This window comes from Spermophilus citellus (genome assembly GCF_964194105.1).
Source record: "Spermophilus citellus genome assembly, chromosome: 16".
Classification (NCBI taxonomy): domain Eukaryota; kingdom Metazoa; phylum Chordata; class Mammalia; order Rodentia; family Sciuridae; genus Spermophilus; species Spermophilus citellus.
Window position 1 is genome coordinate 33,826,119 of NC_138196.1, and position 18,735 is coordinate 33,844,853.

Here is an 18,735-nt window from a genome sequence, read left to right on the forward strand (position 1 = left end):
AGTGAATTCAGGGGTACTCGACCACTGAGCCATGTCCCCAGTCCTATTTTGTGTTTTATTTAGAGACAGGGTCTCATTGAGTTGCTTAGTGCTTAGTTTTTGCTGAGGCTAGCTTTGAAATTGACAATGTCAAAATGCATTCTACTGGTGTGTATAAGTAATTAAAACAAATAAAAAAAGTGAAGGAAAAAAATAAATTAAAAAATGAATAAGTAAATAAATAAAGTGAGGAAAAGAATTGAAATCTCTTGTGAACTAGAGGGGATAGAAAGAATTCAGAGTTGGAGGAGAGGAGAAGTACAGGTCATTTCAGAGTAAGGAAAATAGGATAGGATATGCTGGGAAATTTATATTATAGCATATGCTGATAAATGTTATAATCAGTGCTAGGGAAAGGGTGGAAATTGTAGAAAAACTTGGAGAAAACTCAAATGAGATTGGAAATTTCGAAAATTATGATGAAGATAAAGTGATTTTGGATATTTAGCTGTACAAATTATTTATGTATTTTTAAGATAACTTTTGTGAAAATCTTGTTTAAAAATATAAGCAAATTTATAAGTATAACTTGTATAGTACCAGCACTACCCAGATTCCTCCATTATTAGATTTGCTTGGGCCAAAGTTATTTTTTGCAGCAATATTGGTAAGTCACTAAATTTAATCATATATCCATCTTTGTGTGGTGTGTGTGTGTTGCGTCTTGAACCCAGGACCTTGAGCATGCTAAGCATGCACTCTACCACTGAGTCATATCTCAGCTCTTTACTTCTTATGTAACTAGTTAGTTCTAAGACAAGAATGAGAAGGAATTTACTTGACTCTAGCCTTCATCTGAGATTTAAGTAGTATATCTTAGAACAGAAAAAAGTAAATAAATGGTATTTTGCCACAGAAAATTGTAATTAAATTTCCTTTGCCAGAAAAGCTTTAATTCATATTATAATCACTTGTGAAAACCTTTTATTACCTTTTTTATTTAAACCTTTGTTTTAGTTTATATTTCAGTCAATAAATGAAAAGTTTAGAGTTAGTTCTTCACTTTCTTATGCCATTTTGCCCAAACCATATTCCATTTTTTAGTTCTGATCTTTTTTCCTGAATCTACTAGCTCATTTTCTTCCACTTACAAAAAAATTCAAACCACCTAATCCTAAAAATTCACCCCTAAATCCTGGTATCCAGTGAAGTGACCATTTTTCACTGACGAAAAGTTTAGAATTGGCATCTTAGGGTTTTATTTATTTATTAGTTTAGTTTATAGAATAAAGTTTAGCTTTAGTCAGTATCCTATGAAGCCATTTGTGTTAGGTTGTGTCAGGCATAAGCACAGACTTTCAATGTTACTGGACATATTTTTATATTTGTCCCCTTTTGTCCAAAAGGAAGGGAAAAAAAGAGAGACAAGGTGTGTGTGGGGGGGACAAAGATGATCTTTTGAAATTGACAATATATTTTTGAAAAAATATATTAAGGGGGATTGAACCTAAGGGTGCTTTACCATTGAGATACACCCCAGACCTTGTTTTTTTTTTATTTTGAGACAGGGTCTTGCTGAGTTGCTTAGGGTCTTGCTAAATTGCTGAAGCTGGCCTCAGATTTGTAATCTCCTTTCCTCAGCCTTCTGAGTTGCTGGGATTATAGGTGTTTACTACCACGCCTGGCTAAAATTAATGATTTTTATTATTTAGTTGAGAATATTCTTATTTTTTAATTTTAAAAAACAGCATAATTTACATATAGTATATCACACCCATTTTTAGGAATAGTTCTGAATTATAGTTCTTTGTTTCTTTATTTGGTGGAGGGGATTGAATCTGGGGCCTTACACATGTTCTATTACTGAGCTGTTGATCTCTGGTACAACAATTTTGCAGGTATCCCATTCTAAGACATATAATTAGTTATTAATTTAAGAGAACTTGATTTAAAAAATTTTTTTTAGTTGTAGATGGATACAATACCTTTATTTTTATTTATTTTTTTTATCTGGTGCTGAGGGATTGAATCAGTGCCTCACAAGTACTAGGCAAGTGCTCTACCATTGAGCTACAACCCCAGCCCTGATTTTTTAAAAAAAAATATTTATTTTTTAGTTGTAGTTGGACACAATATCTTTATTTTATTTATTTATTTTATGTGGTGCTGAGGATTGAACCCAGGGCCTCGCACGTGCTAGGCGAGCGCTCTACCGCTGAGCCACAATCCCAGCACCCCCAGCCCTGATTTTTTTTTAAATTATTTTTCAATAGAAATTCATATTTAGAAGCTAACTGTGTAAGTCAGGATCAGGATCTATGCAGGAAAACAGAAACCTCACTAGTTCTTTTGAAACAGATATTTTGATTTAGGGAATTAGTTAAATAGGTATTGGAGTTCTGAAAAGGGAAAAAGAGAAAACAGAAGTAATAGAAGATAGTAACTGTAGGAAGCAAATACAACTTCTAGGGCTGGGGAATAAAGGGAAACTGTTAGGCTTATTAGAACTTGGAAACTTGGAAAATAGGCTGGTGGAGCTGAAACCTAAATTGGGTGCCAGTTGTACCAATTGCCTTTTTTCCTGTCTCTACTGAGGCCAATTCCAAGGACCTCATCCATGCTAGACAAGTACTTTATCACTGACCTATACCCACACCACTAGCTTTCAAGAATATTTTCTAATGTAGCTTTTAAATTTCTTTAATGGATACTTGTATGTATTTCTCTTTCCTTAGTAGTTATTTGTGGGCTAACTATGCATGTTACCAGAATCAACTTCCTATTTACACTAACTTAATTCCAGTGATATGTAGAAATAAATGTTACTTCTATATAATTTTATATCCTTTTCTCCTTTATGATATAATTGTTATCCATACTCTATCTATAAATGTTACTTACCCATTGTTACTTATTATACTTACTAATTTATATAATTTTATGTTTTTTAAAGAATCTGAGAGAAGAAAGGAGAGCAAGTCTATATGTTTTAATACATTAGCGTTTCTTTGTTGGGGGATATTGGGTTATATTGGAGATTGAATCTGGGGGCATTCTACCACAGAGCTACATTCCCAACCCTTTTTATTTTATTTTGAGGCAAGTTCTCATTAAATTGTCCAGGCTGGCCTCAAACTTGTGATCCCCATTCTTCATCCTCCTGAGTGGCTGGGATTATAAGCATGTGCCACTATGCCTGATTTAACTTTCTTATCATTTCTGGTATGGTGGTGTATTGAGTGGTGTCAAAAATATCTCTGACACTTTTTTTGTTCAGTCTTCTTTTTCTTCTGTTCTTCAGATTGCATTATCTATACCAATCTATCCTTCAAGTTTGCTAATTCTTTGTTCTGCCATTTCAAATCTCCTGTTGAGCCCCTCTAGTGAAAGTATTACTTTAGTTATTGTACTTTTCAATCCCAGAATTTCTTATGGATTCTTTTTTTAAAAGTTGTTATTTGGAGTTGCTATTCTCTATTTTTTTTAATAAATCTATAGTTTTATTAAGACAAAAACTGACAGTGTGTATGAAGTTTACATTTAAAGAAAAATCTCACATAAACCTAATACATGCCTAAAAAGATTTTACAATGTAGCTCTAGATGCAGGTCTAGATGATATCAAGAACTTTGATTTCATGATTCAAGACAGCATTTTGGGTATCAGTTAATTCATAATATTTTTTTCTTCAAAAGAAAAAAAATTAAAAAATGTGTTTAAAGTGAACCACTGCCCCAATATGAAAGCTAATCTCCTGAGACCAGGGCTTTTGAAACCACTCAACCTTTGAATTGACTAATGAAATTTGTGCTGTCAGTGACTGAACTCTGCCACTTATGGTTTCAGAGTTCAAAGTTTAAAAAGCAGAGGCTCCAACAGTTACCAACCCAAGTATGGGCCCTCCTCTTTCCCTACTCTTCCATTTCCTGTACCCCTTTGGCCCCTCCCCTAGTACTTTAGCCAGTGGCTTAGATGGACAAGCTAATTTTATTTATAAGTTCATAATTGGAAAAGAAAGGGTCTTTTTGTCTGATTGCAAGAATTAGCACCTCTAAGACAGAATAATCTGCCTGTGTATACTCTCCAATAAAAGACCTTTCCACCTCAGTCAGTTTCTATCTCCAGAATGGCAGCTTTGGTAACTTAGGAACTGGCTTAGTCCTTTGTGGGGACAACATTAACTCAGGCAGGGAACACCTTGGCTTATAGGTTTCAGGCTTTCACAGCTTTTAAACAGTCTCTCACAGTCCTCATTTATGGTGCCAATGACTTTTTTTTTTTTTAATAAGGTAAAATATTCTGGACATAGAACCAAATCATTAGTTACTTGTTCTTTCCATTGTTTCACCCAGTCAGGCCCCAAATTTTAAAGAAAATGATCCTATGCATCTCCCTTCTTCCCTGCCCAATCCCTCCCACCCCAAATAATACACCAGTAACTACACACATGCTACGCTGTAAAAATGCAGAATTAACACTATTTGGAAGAAAGGCTGTGGGTTGTGGAGATGCTCTTTGAAGATCAACAGTATTTTTTGCCTTCCCACACACCCAATTCTGCAAATTTTGTCCTTCATAGAAGGCCCTTTGCTTTTCTCAATAAAGTGCAGAATGGGTTGCCTCGAAACACTTACCCCTTTCCCCTCCATTGGGATGGGTGGGCAAATATACAGCTTGGAACAGCTTTAAAGCACTTGGGCTGCTGCAGGGCACAGAAACTAGACTGTTTCTTCAAAGGACATCTTCTCAAGCCACCTTTATGGTGTCAAGACAAGTAGAACTCCTTCCCTCCCCACTTAAACCCACAGTCACAGGCGACAGGGGCTGGTACTCAGAAGAGTTAATTCTTGTCATCTTTTTTATCATCCTGCGAGGGGTAGGAATGCCTCATAGAAGGATATGACAACCTGTGGGCACTTGACATTGGCTTCCTTGGCAGGGACCAGGTCAGCCTCATCAGAGTTTTTCCATTTCATCAGGAACATGAGCTCTCCACTGGAGTCTGTAGCTCCAATAATCCGTTCCGGCTCCAAACCCCAGGCAAAGCCCCGTGGCTTTTTAGACTCTTCTTTTTTTCTTCTTTGGTTTGCTCTCTTCTCCCTTATCTTCAGAATCCGAATCAGCTTTACGCTTGCTGCCCTCTGATTTATCTGTCTCATGTGCTGTTTTCTGTGACTGTAGAAACTCAGCAATGAGGTCGGGACAATCCAGGTTCTCTTCTGGCTCCCATGTATTGTCCTCATCGGAGAAACCTTTCCACTTTAGGAGGTACTCCACTTTGCCCTTTACAACCCGACGATCCAGAACTTTTTCCACTACATATTCCTCCTCTTCTTCTAGTACCTCCTCTACTTTCTTCTTGTTTTGTTTTTTCCCCATAGCGCCCGCCAGCTTTCTGGTGTAAAGGGTGACGCTGCTCAGAGCAGCGCCCAAGAGTGCAGGAGGAATTGGTGTCGGCGCTACTGCCAGCCAGGGGAGTGGCGCCCAGGAAAGCAACAAGCGGGGTGGCCACAGTCGAGCCAGGCCCTAGCCAACAGCAGGCCCCAGCCAACAGCCCTCCCCTCAGCCTAGTACTCTTCGCTGCCCACCGCCCGCTATTCTCTATTTTTTGCAACATTGTAATCACACCTTTCTTTACTATTTTAATCAGTTTTCTTTAGTTCTTCAAACAGATACATATAATGGCTACTTTGAAGTTTTTTTTGTTTTGTTTTGTTTTTTTTAATCTGACATCTGGTCATATTCATGAACAGTTTTTGTTACTTGCTCTTTTTATGGGTCATACTTTCCAATTTCTTTGCATGTGCCATAAATTTTAGATATCATATTTTGGCAACTCAGTGTATTGGTCCAACCACCCTCAACAATAGCTTATTGTTATTTGCTTTTGTTTGTTTGTTTCTTGACTGGCTGGATTATTTTGATATACTCCATAACCCCCAACCCCCTTTAGTTTGGAATATATGATATAACCCCCAACCCCCTTTAGTTTGGAGTATATGATATTGTTCCTCGAGAAGTACAGCCTTGGTTATGCCCATATCACCCAGAGTGACAGAGGTTTTGGGTTAGGGTTAGGGTTAAGATATTGGGAAGCTGAATCAGGAAGGAAGTGAGGACATAGGTGATATAGAAGGTAGGAGAGTTGGAGTGGTAGTAAAAATATGGGAACCTTATACAATCAGTGGAAAAGGACAGAAACCAGGGTAGGTCTGAGAATTTAGATATTAACTCACTACCTCTGGGGTGAGCCAACTTTAGCCCTTCTCTTTTTATCTCTTTTCTCATGATTTACATTCCCTCCCCCTTTTTTAATTGGTGCATTATAATAGTACATGATTGTGAGATTTGTTATTACACATTCATACATGCACACAATATAGCAATATAATTTGGCCAGTATCATTCACGATTCACGCTCTCTTTTTTTGCAGAGATGGGGGAGGGTACTGAGGATTGAACTCAAAGGCATTCAACCACTAAGCCACATCCCAAGCCCTATTTTGTATTTTATTTAGAGACAGAGTCTCACTTAGTTACTGAGCACCTCATCATTGTTGAGGCTGGCTTTGAACTCAAAATCTTCCGGCCTTAGCCTCCTAAGCTGCTGGGATTACAGGCGTGCACCACTGTACCTGGTGATGATTCACATTCTTGGTAGAGAGAAAGCAGTTAGTCAGAAGCTCACCCCTAAATCAAGGGGACAAGAGGGAGGGCATTAATTAGAGGAATTTGCTTGATTGGAAGATGAAGTTAGGATTTGAAGTTTGCCTGTAATGTTAAAAAAAAAAAAAAAAGAAAGAAGTCCTGCTATTCTCTAGTTTCTCTTTTTTTATAAAGGTAATACTACTTGCCTAGCATGTATATTGTCATATAGAATCTTTACATGCTTTGAAAGTATTATGAAATTTAGAAGTAGTGCAATTAAGCTAAGATTTCGATAACCTCTTAGTGGTTACAACTGCCAATGAATTTCTTTGTGAAACCACATTCAAAATTTAGGATAAAATTCAGAGATTCTGTCCAACCTTAGAAGTATACTTAAATGATAAAGTTCAAAGCAAAATAACTTACAGGATAATAAATGTATACATATATTAAGCCAGACAATAGATGCTCTGCAAAGTTTTGAGTTGGTCTTGTCTCTTACCAAAGCTTATTGAGGGCTGGGGATTTAGTTCAGTTGGTAGAGTGCCTGCCTCGAATCCCCAGCACCACAATAAATAAATAAACAAACAAATAAATAAAGTATTGTATCCATCTTAAAAAAAAAGAAAACCCAGCTTATTGAATTGTTGCAAATAATTGAATTAACTTTTTGAGTTGGAAAGGCTGAGGAGATTTATTGTCATGGCTAGATTTACTCCATGTTCTATATTAGTTGTAGAATTTTGTTCTACATTAATTCCTGATGTTGAGGTTATAGGTTGTTACCAGAAAGCCTACCCATAGCGGAAAGGATATGGTGGCTGCTCCTAAGAAAAAAAGAAAAATTCACTTTCAGTAGCATTCTTACACTATTAAATTAGGGGTGTTCAACCTCTAGTGATAAGGGGTAGTGACTAAGGAGGAATAAAAGCAAATATTATAAATACATTATAAATGTATTATAAATACAAATATTATATTATAATATCTCTGGTTTTGCTAATTATCTTTTTTTAAAATTTTTGTACACCTTTATTTTATTTATTTATTTTTATGTGGTGCTGAGGATCGAACCCAGGACCTTGCATGTGCTAGGCCAGTGCTCTACCACTGAGCCACAACCCCTCTCCGCTAATTTTTTTTTTAATTATCCGCTAATTATTTTGATGCAGAATTCCTTCATTGACATTCATTTCCTTCATTTGTTTTGGTGAAATTGGCATAATGCATAAGAACAGTCTTTCACTAGTGATTAATAATGGTAGGATTCTATTGCCTTTTGTCTGTTTTCTTTTTTGATATCTATATCTTGCCTCTGTCAATTTATTTCAGAATGATGTAAAAATGTTATTGAAAGTGAATTTTTCTTGTTTTCATAGGAGCAGCCACCATATCCTGGCTACAGTTCTAACTACTGGAATTCTCCTGCACGACCTAGGGCCCCATACCCAAGTACATATCCTATCAGACCAGATTTGCAAGGCCAGGTATGGTTGAAAATTGACAAACTTTCTGAATTTGTCCTTAACGAATCAATTAGTTTCAGAACTTGTGGAAATTTCGTAGTGGTAATGTGTGAGCTTTGTTTTACTTTTTAATTTATTGGGTTCCATCAGTTTCATTAGTATTTAATTAATTTATTTATTTTTGTGGTACTGGGGGTTTTACCCAGTACCTCATATATGTTGATAAGGAACATATTATCTACACATCTAGGCACATATTATCTACAGCAAAGGTAACTTGAGGCAGAGTAAATTACTTCTCAGAATCAGGAAAAAACATATATAAAATGTACATGTATTTAAAAAATGTACATATTTAAAAAATTTTTATTTATGACAAATATTTCATTATAAATATTTGAAGTTTATACTAAGAGTACAGAAAATATATACATCTTTTTAGCTATAATACCTTGCTTTATCAATTTTTAATTTTACCAGAGTTCATATTAAAAAAAATACAATTAAAGCTCCTTATGACACTCTTCCCATTTCCTTAAATTATATATTTATTATCATCTTTCTGTTTTTATGCTTTTATACTTGTATTTATATCCATAAACTTTATGTAGTATTATTTAACATGTTTTTAAACTTTGAGTAGTTTCACATTAACCTTTTGCAGCTTCCTTCTTTTTGCTCAGATTTTTATTTTTCTATTGTACATGTATGAGACAAGAATTTCTCTAGGGTGTGGAATTGTTGGGTTTTGGTGTGTATATCTTTATTAGGTATAGCAAATTACTTTTCATAGTGTTTGTACCAGTGAGAAAATATTTAAGTATCATCCATAATCTTGCTGTCCTAACAATAATTGTCAGTTTTTTTTTCTATCTAGATACCGTATTTCTGTATGTAAGTAATTTTTAAGGAATACAATTGCAATATGTAGTTTTAAAGCAGCTGCATTTAAGCAGCCTTCAAATGAGTACCTAGAACTTTAGATCCAGACTAGAATTGTCTATAAACTGACTTTCTCTGCAGAATTAGTCTTCTGATGGGTTTTTAGGTAGTCAAATATATGTTTGTCTCTTTAAATTTACTAGTGGAAGCTGAAATAATGGAAATACATTTTCTTTAAAGGGCTGAATAATTAATTCAGTTTTAAAAAACCTGCAGGAGAATTCCAAGTTCAAGGCCAGCCTGGACAACTTAGTAAGGCCCTGTCTCAAAGTAAAATTTAAGAAGTCTGGGGATGTAGCTCACACCCCTAGTATGATGAGGCCCTGGTAACTGGTACCTCAAAAAAGAAAAAAAAAAAAAAGAAAGAAAAGAAAAATCATATCACTCATTTTCCTTCTGGTTGCCTCCTCATATTAATCTTGCCTCACAATCATTCTTTTTGGTGTGTTTTATAAATCTTAAAATCTCTAATTAAAAATAGTTTTAATAAACCAAGAATGCATAATTTTTTTATTGATTTTATTATTTTTTTTAAATACACGACAACAGTAGAATGCATTACAAACTTTATTACACATATAGAGCACAATTTTTCATATCTCTGTATATAAAGTATGTTCACATCAATTTATGCCATTATACATGTACTCTTTTTTTTGCATTCAATCTTAATACATATATATATATATATATATATATATATATATATACATATCACAATTTTTCATATTTCTGTTTGTATATAAGGTATGTTGACACCCAGTTCAAGTCTTCTTACATGTACTTTGTATAATGATGACCATCACATTCCACCATCCTTGCTAATCTTACCCTTCCACCTCATTCCCTCCCACACCTCTTCCCTATCTAGAATTAATCTAATCCTCCCATGCTCTCCCTCCCTACCCCACTATGAGTCACCCCCCTTATATCAGAGAAAATATTCGGCATTTATTTTTTGGGATTGGCTGACTTTACTTAGCATTATCTTCTCCAACGCCATCCATTTACCTGCAAATGCCATGATTTTGTTCTTTTTTAATGCTGAGTAATATTTCATTATGTATAAATGCCACATTTTTTTTTTATCCATTCATCCACGAAGGACATCTAGGTTGTTGGCTCCACAGTTTAGCTATTGTGAATTGTGCTGCTATAAACATTGATGTGGCTGTGTCCCTGTAGTATGCTGTTTTTAAGTCCTTTGGGTATAGTCCGAGAAGAGGAATAGCTGGGTCAAATGGTGGTTCCATTCCCAGATTTCCAAGGAATCTCCATAATGCTTTCCAAATTGGCTGCACCAATTTGTAATCCCACCAGCAATGTATGGGTGTACCTTTTTCCTCACATCCTGGTCAACACTTTTTGTTTATCTTCATAATAGCTGCCATTCTGACTGGAGTGAGATGATATCTTAGAGTAGTTTTGATTTGCATTTCTCCGATTGCTAGAGAAGAATGCATAATTTAGATACCTCGGAAAGCTGGAAATGGAACCACCATTTGACCCAGCTATCCCCCTTCTTAGTCTATTTCCCAAAGACCTTAAAAGAGCCTATTATAGGAATACAGCTACAATGATGTTCATAGCAGCACAATTCACAATAGCTAGACTGTGGAACCAACCTAGATGCCCTTCAATAGATGAATGGATTAAAAAAATGTGGCGTTTATACACAATGGAGTATTAATCAGCATTAAAAAATGATAAAATCATGACATTTGCAGGGAAATGGATGGCATTAGAGCAGATTATGCTAAGTGAAGCCAGCCAATCCCTAAAAAACAAATGCCATATGTCTTCTTTGATATAAGGAGGGCAACTAAGAACAGAACAGGGAGGAAGAGCATGAGAAGAAGATCAACATTAAACAGGGATGAGAGGGGGGAAGGAAAGGTAGAGAGAAGGGAAATTGCATGGAAACGGAAGGAGACCCTCATTGTTATACAAAATTACATATAAGAGGAAGTGAGGGGAAAGGGAAAAAAAAGAGAGAAATGAATTACAGTAGATGGGGTAGAGAGAGAAGATGGGAGGGGAAGGGGGGATAGTAGGGGATAGGAAGGGCAGCAGAATACAACATACACTAGTATGGCAGTATGTAAAAAAGTGGATGTGTAACCGATGTGATTCTGCAATCTGTATACGGGCTAAAAATGGGAGTTCATAATCCACTTGAATCAAATGTATGAAATATGATATGTCAAGAGCTTTGTAATGTTTTGAACAACTAATAATAATAATAATAAATATACTTTACCAAAAAAAATGCATAATTTCTTGTTTGTATTTTTTGAGTTGTCTTTGAGACATTCTGAAATTGGTCATTGTCTCATCCTTAGCAAACATGTTAACTGCAAAGTTGATAGGTGGTATTCTGACTCCGTATTGTTATTAAACATGCATGTTGCAAGTAGTGATCCCTGGACACAGTAGTTATTTGATCTCACAAAGAGATCAAAACCAGGAAGTAATTTTTATAATGAACATAAAGGGCTGGGCATGGTTGCATGCATCTGTAATCCCAGCCACTCTGGAGGCTGTGGCAGGAGGATTTTGAGTTCAAAGCCAGCCTCAACACTTGGCAACTCAGTGAGATCCTGTCTCTAAATAAAATATAAAAAAGGGCTGGGGATATGGCTCAATGGTTAAGCATCCCTGGGTTCAATCCTCAGTGCCAAAAAAAAAAAAAAAAAATTAAGTACTGTAGTTAGGAGCTCCATAAGACAAAAATTGGAATAGCTCTTTAAATTGAGATATTACTTAAGAGAGCAACCGGTGGATGATGGTAGATTTGGCAGTTCCAAAAACAAGTGTTAGTGAAAATTCAAGGTGATGTTTAGTGAAAATTCAAGGTGATGTTAACTGCTGATAATTATGAAGTCTTGGAATACTTTTGTGGTAAAATTTTCCATATTTTTCATGAGAAGCACAACAGGAAGAATTGTGATACTGCTAGGGGAAATCATTTTTTGCTTAGCTCACATCTGTCTGCACTTTTATAGTCATATACCAAATAGCAAGGGAATCTCGACAGCCTTTTTCTGGGCAAGAAACTTGACCATTTTTCTTCCATATTTACACAATAATCCATCAACTGGGAAACCAACTTTAGTAAAAAGTATTTTATATCAGACAATCTTTAGCTTGCATTGAGATGGCAAATAATGAGATGTCTTTTGGCTGTTAAATTGTTACCATTTGGGGTTACTTGGTTTGTTGTCTGGGTTCCTTGTCTCCTTTCAGTAAAGAATTGAAGAACAGGTTACAGATAGCAAACAAGAAGTAGGTTTATTGCAAAAGTGACAGAGATACAACCATAGACTTCTCTGAAAAGAAGGGGCCCTAACCCTGGGAATCTGGTGGAGGAGTTTTGGCCTGTTCTTTTTATAGTTCGTGAAATTTCCTCCTTTCCTTATCTACTCTCCTGTCCATGGGCTCTTCATTATTATTGATTGGTGCCTCCTGTGTCCATGCGTCTCTTTTAGTTTTTCTCTTGGGTCCCCTATTTAAAAGCACAAGTACCAAAGTGTCTGATTGGATTCCCTGCTTGTGTCTACAAGCACTTTTGTTAAGCAGGAAGTTGACCTCATCAGAAGACCCTCTCCATGCTCCTTTGTTCTGGCCTTGCCCTGACCTCCTCACTTACTGTCTTGCCCTGGCTGCCTAGATCTTCTACCTCTTCCTTAAAATTATGTCTTGCATTTTGTCCTAGAGTAAGAGCATTAGTTGTAATTTATCAGAATTTTGAGAGTGCCGATTTTGATTTCTTTTGGAATCCAGAATGGTACTTTCAAGTAAACTATCTGTGGGGAGCCACTCTGAATGATTCAGGTCTTCCATCTTGGAGCGGAGAGGCTTTGACCATCACTACCTCTCTGGTCCTGGAAGTTTGAGGACAAGTCTTCAGACATAGGCGTCGCCTTACAGCCCTTGGGTGGAATTACATTCACTTGCTCTTTGTAACTCTGCCCCTTCTTATAAGAACGAGGGTCCTCCCAGTAAAAGCCCATTTCCAAACGTGCTTGCGCGCTCTCTGGCCACACTCTCATGACTATCCCTCCATCTCCCATTTGGGGGGCTTGAGGCTGAAAGCGGAGGAGCCATCCTGAAGTTTGTTTAAAGGTAAAGTGTCTGTGTTTTATTTTTGTTCCTGGAAATTCGCATGAGCGACCTTAAGTTCGGCTGTCCCCGTGGGTCAGGAATGGCAATTATCAAAGAAGATTTTATTTAATTCTTGTGATTTGCTCAGTTTTAGATTGCATATTACCATATCAACTGACAAGTTTCCAATTAAAAGTTGTCTTGCTGGATGAGTGAAACATGCCTAAAATCCCAGCAACTCGGTAGGCTGAGTCAGGAGAATTGCAAGTTTGCAGCTAGCCTCAGCAACTTAGTGAGACCCTGCCTCAAAATTAAAAATGAAAAGTTCTGGGAATGTAACTCAGTGAATGTCTCTGGGTTCAGTGCCAGTACAAAAACAAACAAAAAACTTGCTGTCCTTATACACAGACTCCCTTCATTAAAATAATCTACTTGGATATCAAGGAAATAGCTAGGGTCGTAGCAGCCAACTGGATTTTAGCCATATCTGAGATTTTATATAATATTTTTAAGTGTAAACTTTGTTTACTCTAAAAAGTAATGTAGCTTCATTATTAAAATTTGGGGCTGGGCATGGTGGCACATGTGTGCCATCCCAGATGAAAAGTTTTAGGCCAGCTTTGGCAAATTAGCAAGACCCTGTCTCACACTAAAATTTAAAAAAGGCCTGGAAGCCAGGAACGATGGTTCATGTAATCCCAGCAATTTGGGAGGCTGAGGTAGGAGGATCACAAGTTAAGACAGCCTCAGCAGTTTAGTAAGCAATTTAATGATTCTTTTTTTTTTTTTTTTTTTTTTAAGAGAGAGAGAATTTTTCAACATTTATTTATTTTTTTTTAGTTTTCGGCGGACACAACATCTTTTGTTTGTATGTGGTGCTGAGGATCAAACCCGGGCCGCACGCATGCCAGGCGAGCGTGCTACCGCTTGAGCCACATCCCCAGCAATTTAATGAATCTTTAAAAAAAAAAAAAAAAAAAGGAGCCAGACGCCACCAAGCAACTCAGACCCTGTCTCTAAATAAAATACAAAAAAGGGTTGGGGATGTGGCTCAATGGTTGAGTACTCCTGAGTCCAATCCCCACTACCACAAAAAAAAAAAAAAAAAGGAAAAAAGAAGGAAAGGACTGGGAATCTACCTCAGTGGTAAATCACATGCCTACCAAGCATTAGGCCCTGGATTTAACAAAGAAGAACAACAAAAAAATTGGAAACTAGGGAGAGGAGAAAAAATACTGCTTGTGCCATCTTAATATATTCATATTTTGAAAAATTTCTTTTTTTCCCTATCATGTTTACACAGCTTTAAATGATTATACACTTTTTCATTTAGCACTTTAGTTGCCCTATGCACTTGCCATGTTAATAATAGGGCGCAATATCAAGAACATTCTTTTTAATATTTAAAAAAAAATTTAGACGTTGATAGACCTTTATTTTATTTATATATTTATATGTGGTGCTGAGAATCCAACCCAGTGCCTCACACATGCTAGGCAAGTGCTCTACCATTAAGCCACAACCCCAACCCCTCTCTTTTTAATATTAATGTAATTTTCAAACAAAAGTAGTAAGAATAGCATAAAAAATGCCTGTGTGTCCATCTTTCAGCTTTGATTATTAATCCTTGACTATCATGTATTTATCTTTGGAGCATTTCTTTAGAGTACTTTGAAGAAATTCCAGATGTCAAACTGTATAACTTATAAATAAACTTAAGTATGTTTATTTAAAATATAAGGACTTTTGGGGTGGGTATTGGGGATTGAATTCAGGGGCACTCAACCACTGAGCCCCAGCCCTTTTTTGTATTTTATTTAGAGACAGGGTCTCACTGAGTTTCTTTGTGCTTTATTTTTGCTGAGGCTGGCTTTGAACTCTGAATCCTCCTGCCTCAGCCTCCTGAGTCGCTGGGATTACAGGTGTGCACCGCAGCACCTGGCAAGGTCAGTGGACCTTTATATGTGGTGCTGAGAGTTGAACCCAATGCCACACACATGCTAGGCAAATGCTTTGCAACTGAGCCACAACCCCAGCCAAGGACATTTTGAAAACATAACCACAGTGCTAATACCACCAGTTACCTGTGACAAGTTCTGCTCTCTCAAATGCTGAAGTTTGAACATTAGTTAAGCATGCTGAGGCAAGCATATAAAGCAGGGTTTATTTAAAAAGGGTAACAGAGACTTCTCCCAGTAAGGTGAAGGGGGCCATAGCTGGTATCCTGGTATCCCAAGAAGTGAGGTGTTCTGTGCTTTTTATATGTCTTAGGCCTCCTTTGTTTTTCTGCCTTTTCCCCCTTATCTTTCTCCTTCCTGTTACAGGACTACCCGCCCCCCCAATACTTGGTGGGAGGGCCTAAAGATGGGAAACAGGTGTGGTGAAAGGGAAAGGGCCGATGGTACAGCCCAGGACACTCTTTATAGCTCCCTGTAGGGAGGGGCAATTCCTGGGATGGGTTACCTTAGCAACAGTTTGGAGCAGGGGCAGGTTCTAGATAAGGGTGGAGGGAAGGGCTCCAAAGGAATTAACATTTAATTCTTCTGGGACAGTCTCCAACTTCTGGGGACTCACTGAAAATTGGCCTAACTTGATCTGACCTGATTCGATTTACCTATCCAATCAGGTATATTGTGTGGTATATTAAGGAGTTCTTTGCTTAGACTGAAAGCTTAACGAGCTTCTTAGTAGCTTTAACAAAGAGGTGGTTCATTGCCCTTCTGGTCAGGGAATGTATTGCTGGCTCTTCCCTTGTACGTGACCCTGCGAGGAATTCCTTGTCTGTTCTCAAACCTAAAGAAAGAATGATTAGTCTTAGAGACAGAGGTGAACACAGCAAAACTTGATTCTGGGTTTTTACTGTTTTTAAAAGGTAGAGTAGAAATTAGTAGAAAACATTAAGGTGATCATTTAAATTTAGGTTTTAGCTTTACTCTCATTTGAATTATAAACTGAGGGTTCTTGGTACTAGTAATAGTCTAGATAAGTGATTTAAAACTACAGTTAAGGAAGGCTGGGAATGAAGCTTAGTGGTAGAGTGCTTGCACGTGACATTAGATTCAAATCCTAGCTCTGCAAACAAAATAAAAAACCATGGCAGTAAGCAGTGTATGAGGAATGTATCTCTGTTATCTGTTATTGATATTATCTGGGTAATAGAGTAATGGTATGGTATCAAAGAACATGGACTTTGGAGTCAGATTTGGTTTATTTCTTTATCTTGCCATAATAATACTAACAACAATAAGATAAATAATTTTCCATTTGTTGAACATACTTTGTATCAGATACTAAGTCTTAATTTATGTCATGTCATTTAATTTTCATATTAACCCTGCAAGAAAAGTTTATTTTTTAATTTTATTTATTTTTATTTATTTATTATTGGTTATTCAAAACATTACAAAGATTGCAGAATCACATCGGTTACACATCCACATTTTTACATAATGCCATAATAGTAACTGTTGTATTCTGCTACCTTTCCTATCCTTTACTATCCCCCCACCCCTCCCCCAAGAAAAGTTTATGGTCTTCATTTTTCCTATTGGAGAAACTGAAACTAAGAGCAGTTAAATATAAAGTCTGTGGTGTAGCTGGGTCTTTCTCTATAGTCTCTCCTCCTCTTACATCATGGTCTTCCTTCTCTCTCTGGAATTCTCTCAAGTTTCCCACAATTCCCTCCTCAGTCAGTCAGTCAGTTCTCCTCTGCTGTTATGTTATTGTCAGGTATACTTAAGGCAGTGTTTAAGAAGCACTGCTCTAAGGTCATCACAATATACATGTATCATTCCATTGTTACATGGGCTCTACAGTTCAGTCTATGGAATATTATTTTAATAGAAGAGAGAATATGTTACAGATTGGTTAGGGAGTTTGTATTTTCATTAGTTATTGATTTCTTCCTAAAATTTTCAACATTGGGCATTCAGTTAGGGCATTTCAGTTCTTCAGCTCTTCCACCCATTTATCTTTTTTCTCTCAATTTTGCTTTTTTTCAGAGTTTGAATTCTTATACAAATGGAGCATATGGTCCACCATATCCCCCAGGTCCTGGGGCAAATACTGCCTCATATTCAGGGGCTTATTATGCACCTGGCTATTCTCAGACCAGTTACTCTACAGAAGTTCCAAGCACTTATCGATCACCTGGCAACAGCCCAACCCCAGCCTCTCGTTGGATGTATCCCCAACAGGACTGTCAGACTGAAGCGCCCCCTCTTAGAGGGCAGGTTCCAGGATATCCTGCTTCACAGGTGAGCAGTTTTCTGTAGGAAAAATTTCAAAGTCTTTGCTTCTTGAGTTGTAAACAGTGGAAGGGTGTTTATTTATATTAGTGCTTATTTAAGAAAATGCTGAAGATGGTCAGAAGTTTTCCAGAGGTGAATGCAGGGACTTCTTTTATATTGGATGCCTTTCTTTCTTGTAGTAACTATTTCAATAAATAGTTGAAGGTACCTTAAAGATGTCATAATCAGAAAATTTTTAAAGTGAAAGAAATTTTTTTTTTGTGATAGTGGTGGTACTGGTATTGAACCCAGGGGTACTTTACCACTGAGCTACATCCCCAGCCCTTTTTACTTATTAATTTTTTTTTGGTACCAGGAATTGAACCCAAGGATGCTCAACCACTGAACCATGTCCTCAGTCCTTTTTTATTTTATTTACTTTTTTATTTTTTAGTTTTAGGTGGACACAGTATCTTTTTTTTTTTAATTTGTTTTAATTAGTTACACATGACAGTACAATGATCTGGACATATCATCATTTGAATCAGATGGGATATAATTTCTCAATTTTCTGAGTGTACAGGTTGTAGAATTACATTGGTCATGCAGTCACATATATACCCACAGCAATAATAATGTCTATTTTATTCTGCTGTCCTTCCATTTCCCCCTCCCCCTCCCTTCTCCTCCCATCACTTCTCTCTACCCAATCTAATGTGACCCACTTCTTTTTTTTCCCCTTCACATCTTCATACCTGTATTCTGTATAATGAAAGGGGTCTTCTTCCCTCTTCCATGCAATTCCCATTCCTCTCTTCCCTATCTAGAGGTAATTTTCTTCTCATGCTCTTCCTCCCTACCCCATTTCAAGTTACCTCCCTTATATCAGAGAAGACATTTGGCATTTGTTTTTTTGGGATTGGCTAACTTCACTTGGCATAATCTGCTCTAATGCCATTCATTTTCCTGCAAATGCCATGATCTTGTTATTTTTTTTAGTGCTGAGTAATATTCCATTGTGTATAAATGCCACATTTTTTTATCCATTCATCCATTGAAGGGCATCTAGGTTGGCTCCACAGTCCAGCTATTGTGAATTGTGCTGCTATAAATATTGATGTGGCTGTGTCTCTATAGTATGCCATTTTTAGGTCTTTTGAGTATAGTCCGAGAAGAGAAATAGCTGGGTAAAATGGTGGTTCCATTCCCAGTTTTCCAAGGAATCTCCATACTGCTTTCCAAATTGGCTGCACCAGTTTGCAGTCTCACCAGCAATGTATGAGTGTACCTCTCCCCCCCCCCCCCCATCCTCGCCAGCACTTGTTGTTGTTTGACTTCATAATGGCTGCCGGTCTTACTGGAGTGAG

At 36.9% G+C, this 18,735-nt stretch overlaps 1 protein-coding gene and 1 pseudogene across 2 annotated transcripts in view; one reads left to right on the plus strand and one right to left on the minus strand.

Annotated features, from left to right (window-relative positions):
* BAG4 (BAG cochaperone 4) overlaps nucleotides 1-18,735 on the plus strand; it is a 28,575-nt gene that overhangs the window by 5,418 nt on the left and 4,422 nt on the right. Inside the window, exons 2-3 of the mRNA XM_081269522.1 lie at nucleotides 8,007-8,114; nucleotides 17,141-17,395. Of these exons, the coding sequence (XP_081125648.1) occupies nucleotides 8,007-8,114; nucleotides 17,141-17,395 (363 nt within the window). The remainder of the gene's footprint in view (nucleotides 1-8,006; nucleotides 8,115-17,140; nucleotides 17,396-18,735) is intronic.
* LOC308635003 (chromobox protein homolog 1-like) lies at nucleotides 3,465-5,388 on the minus strand (annotated as a pseudogene). Its single transcript has one exon. The product of its transcript is annotated as a chromobox protein homolog 1-like (transcript).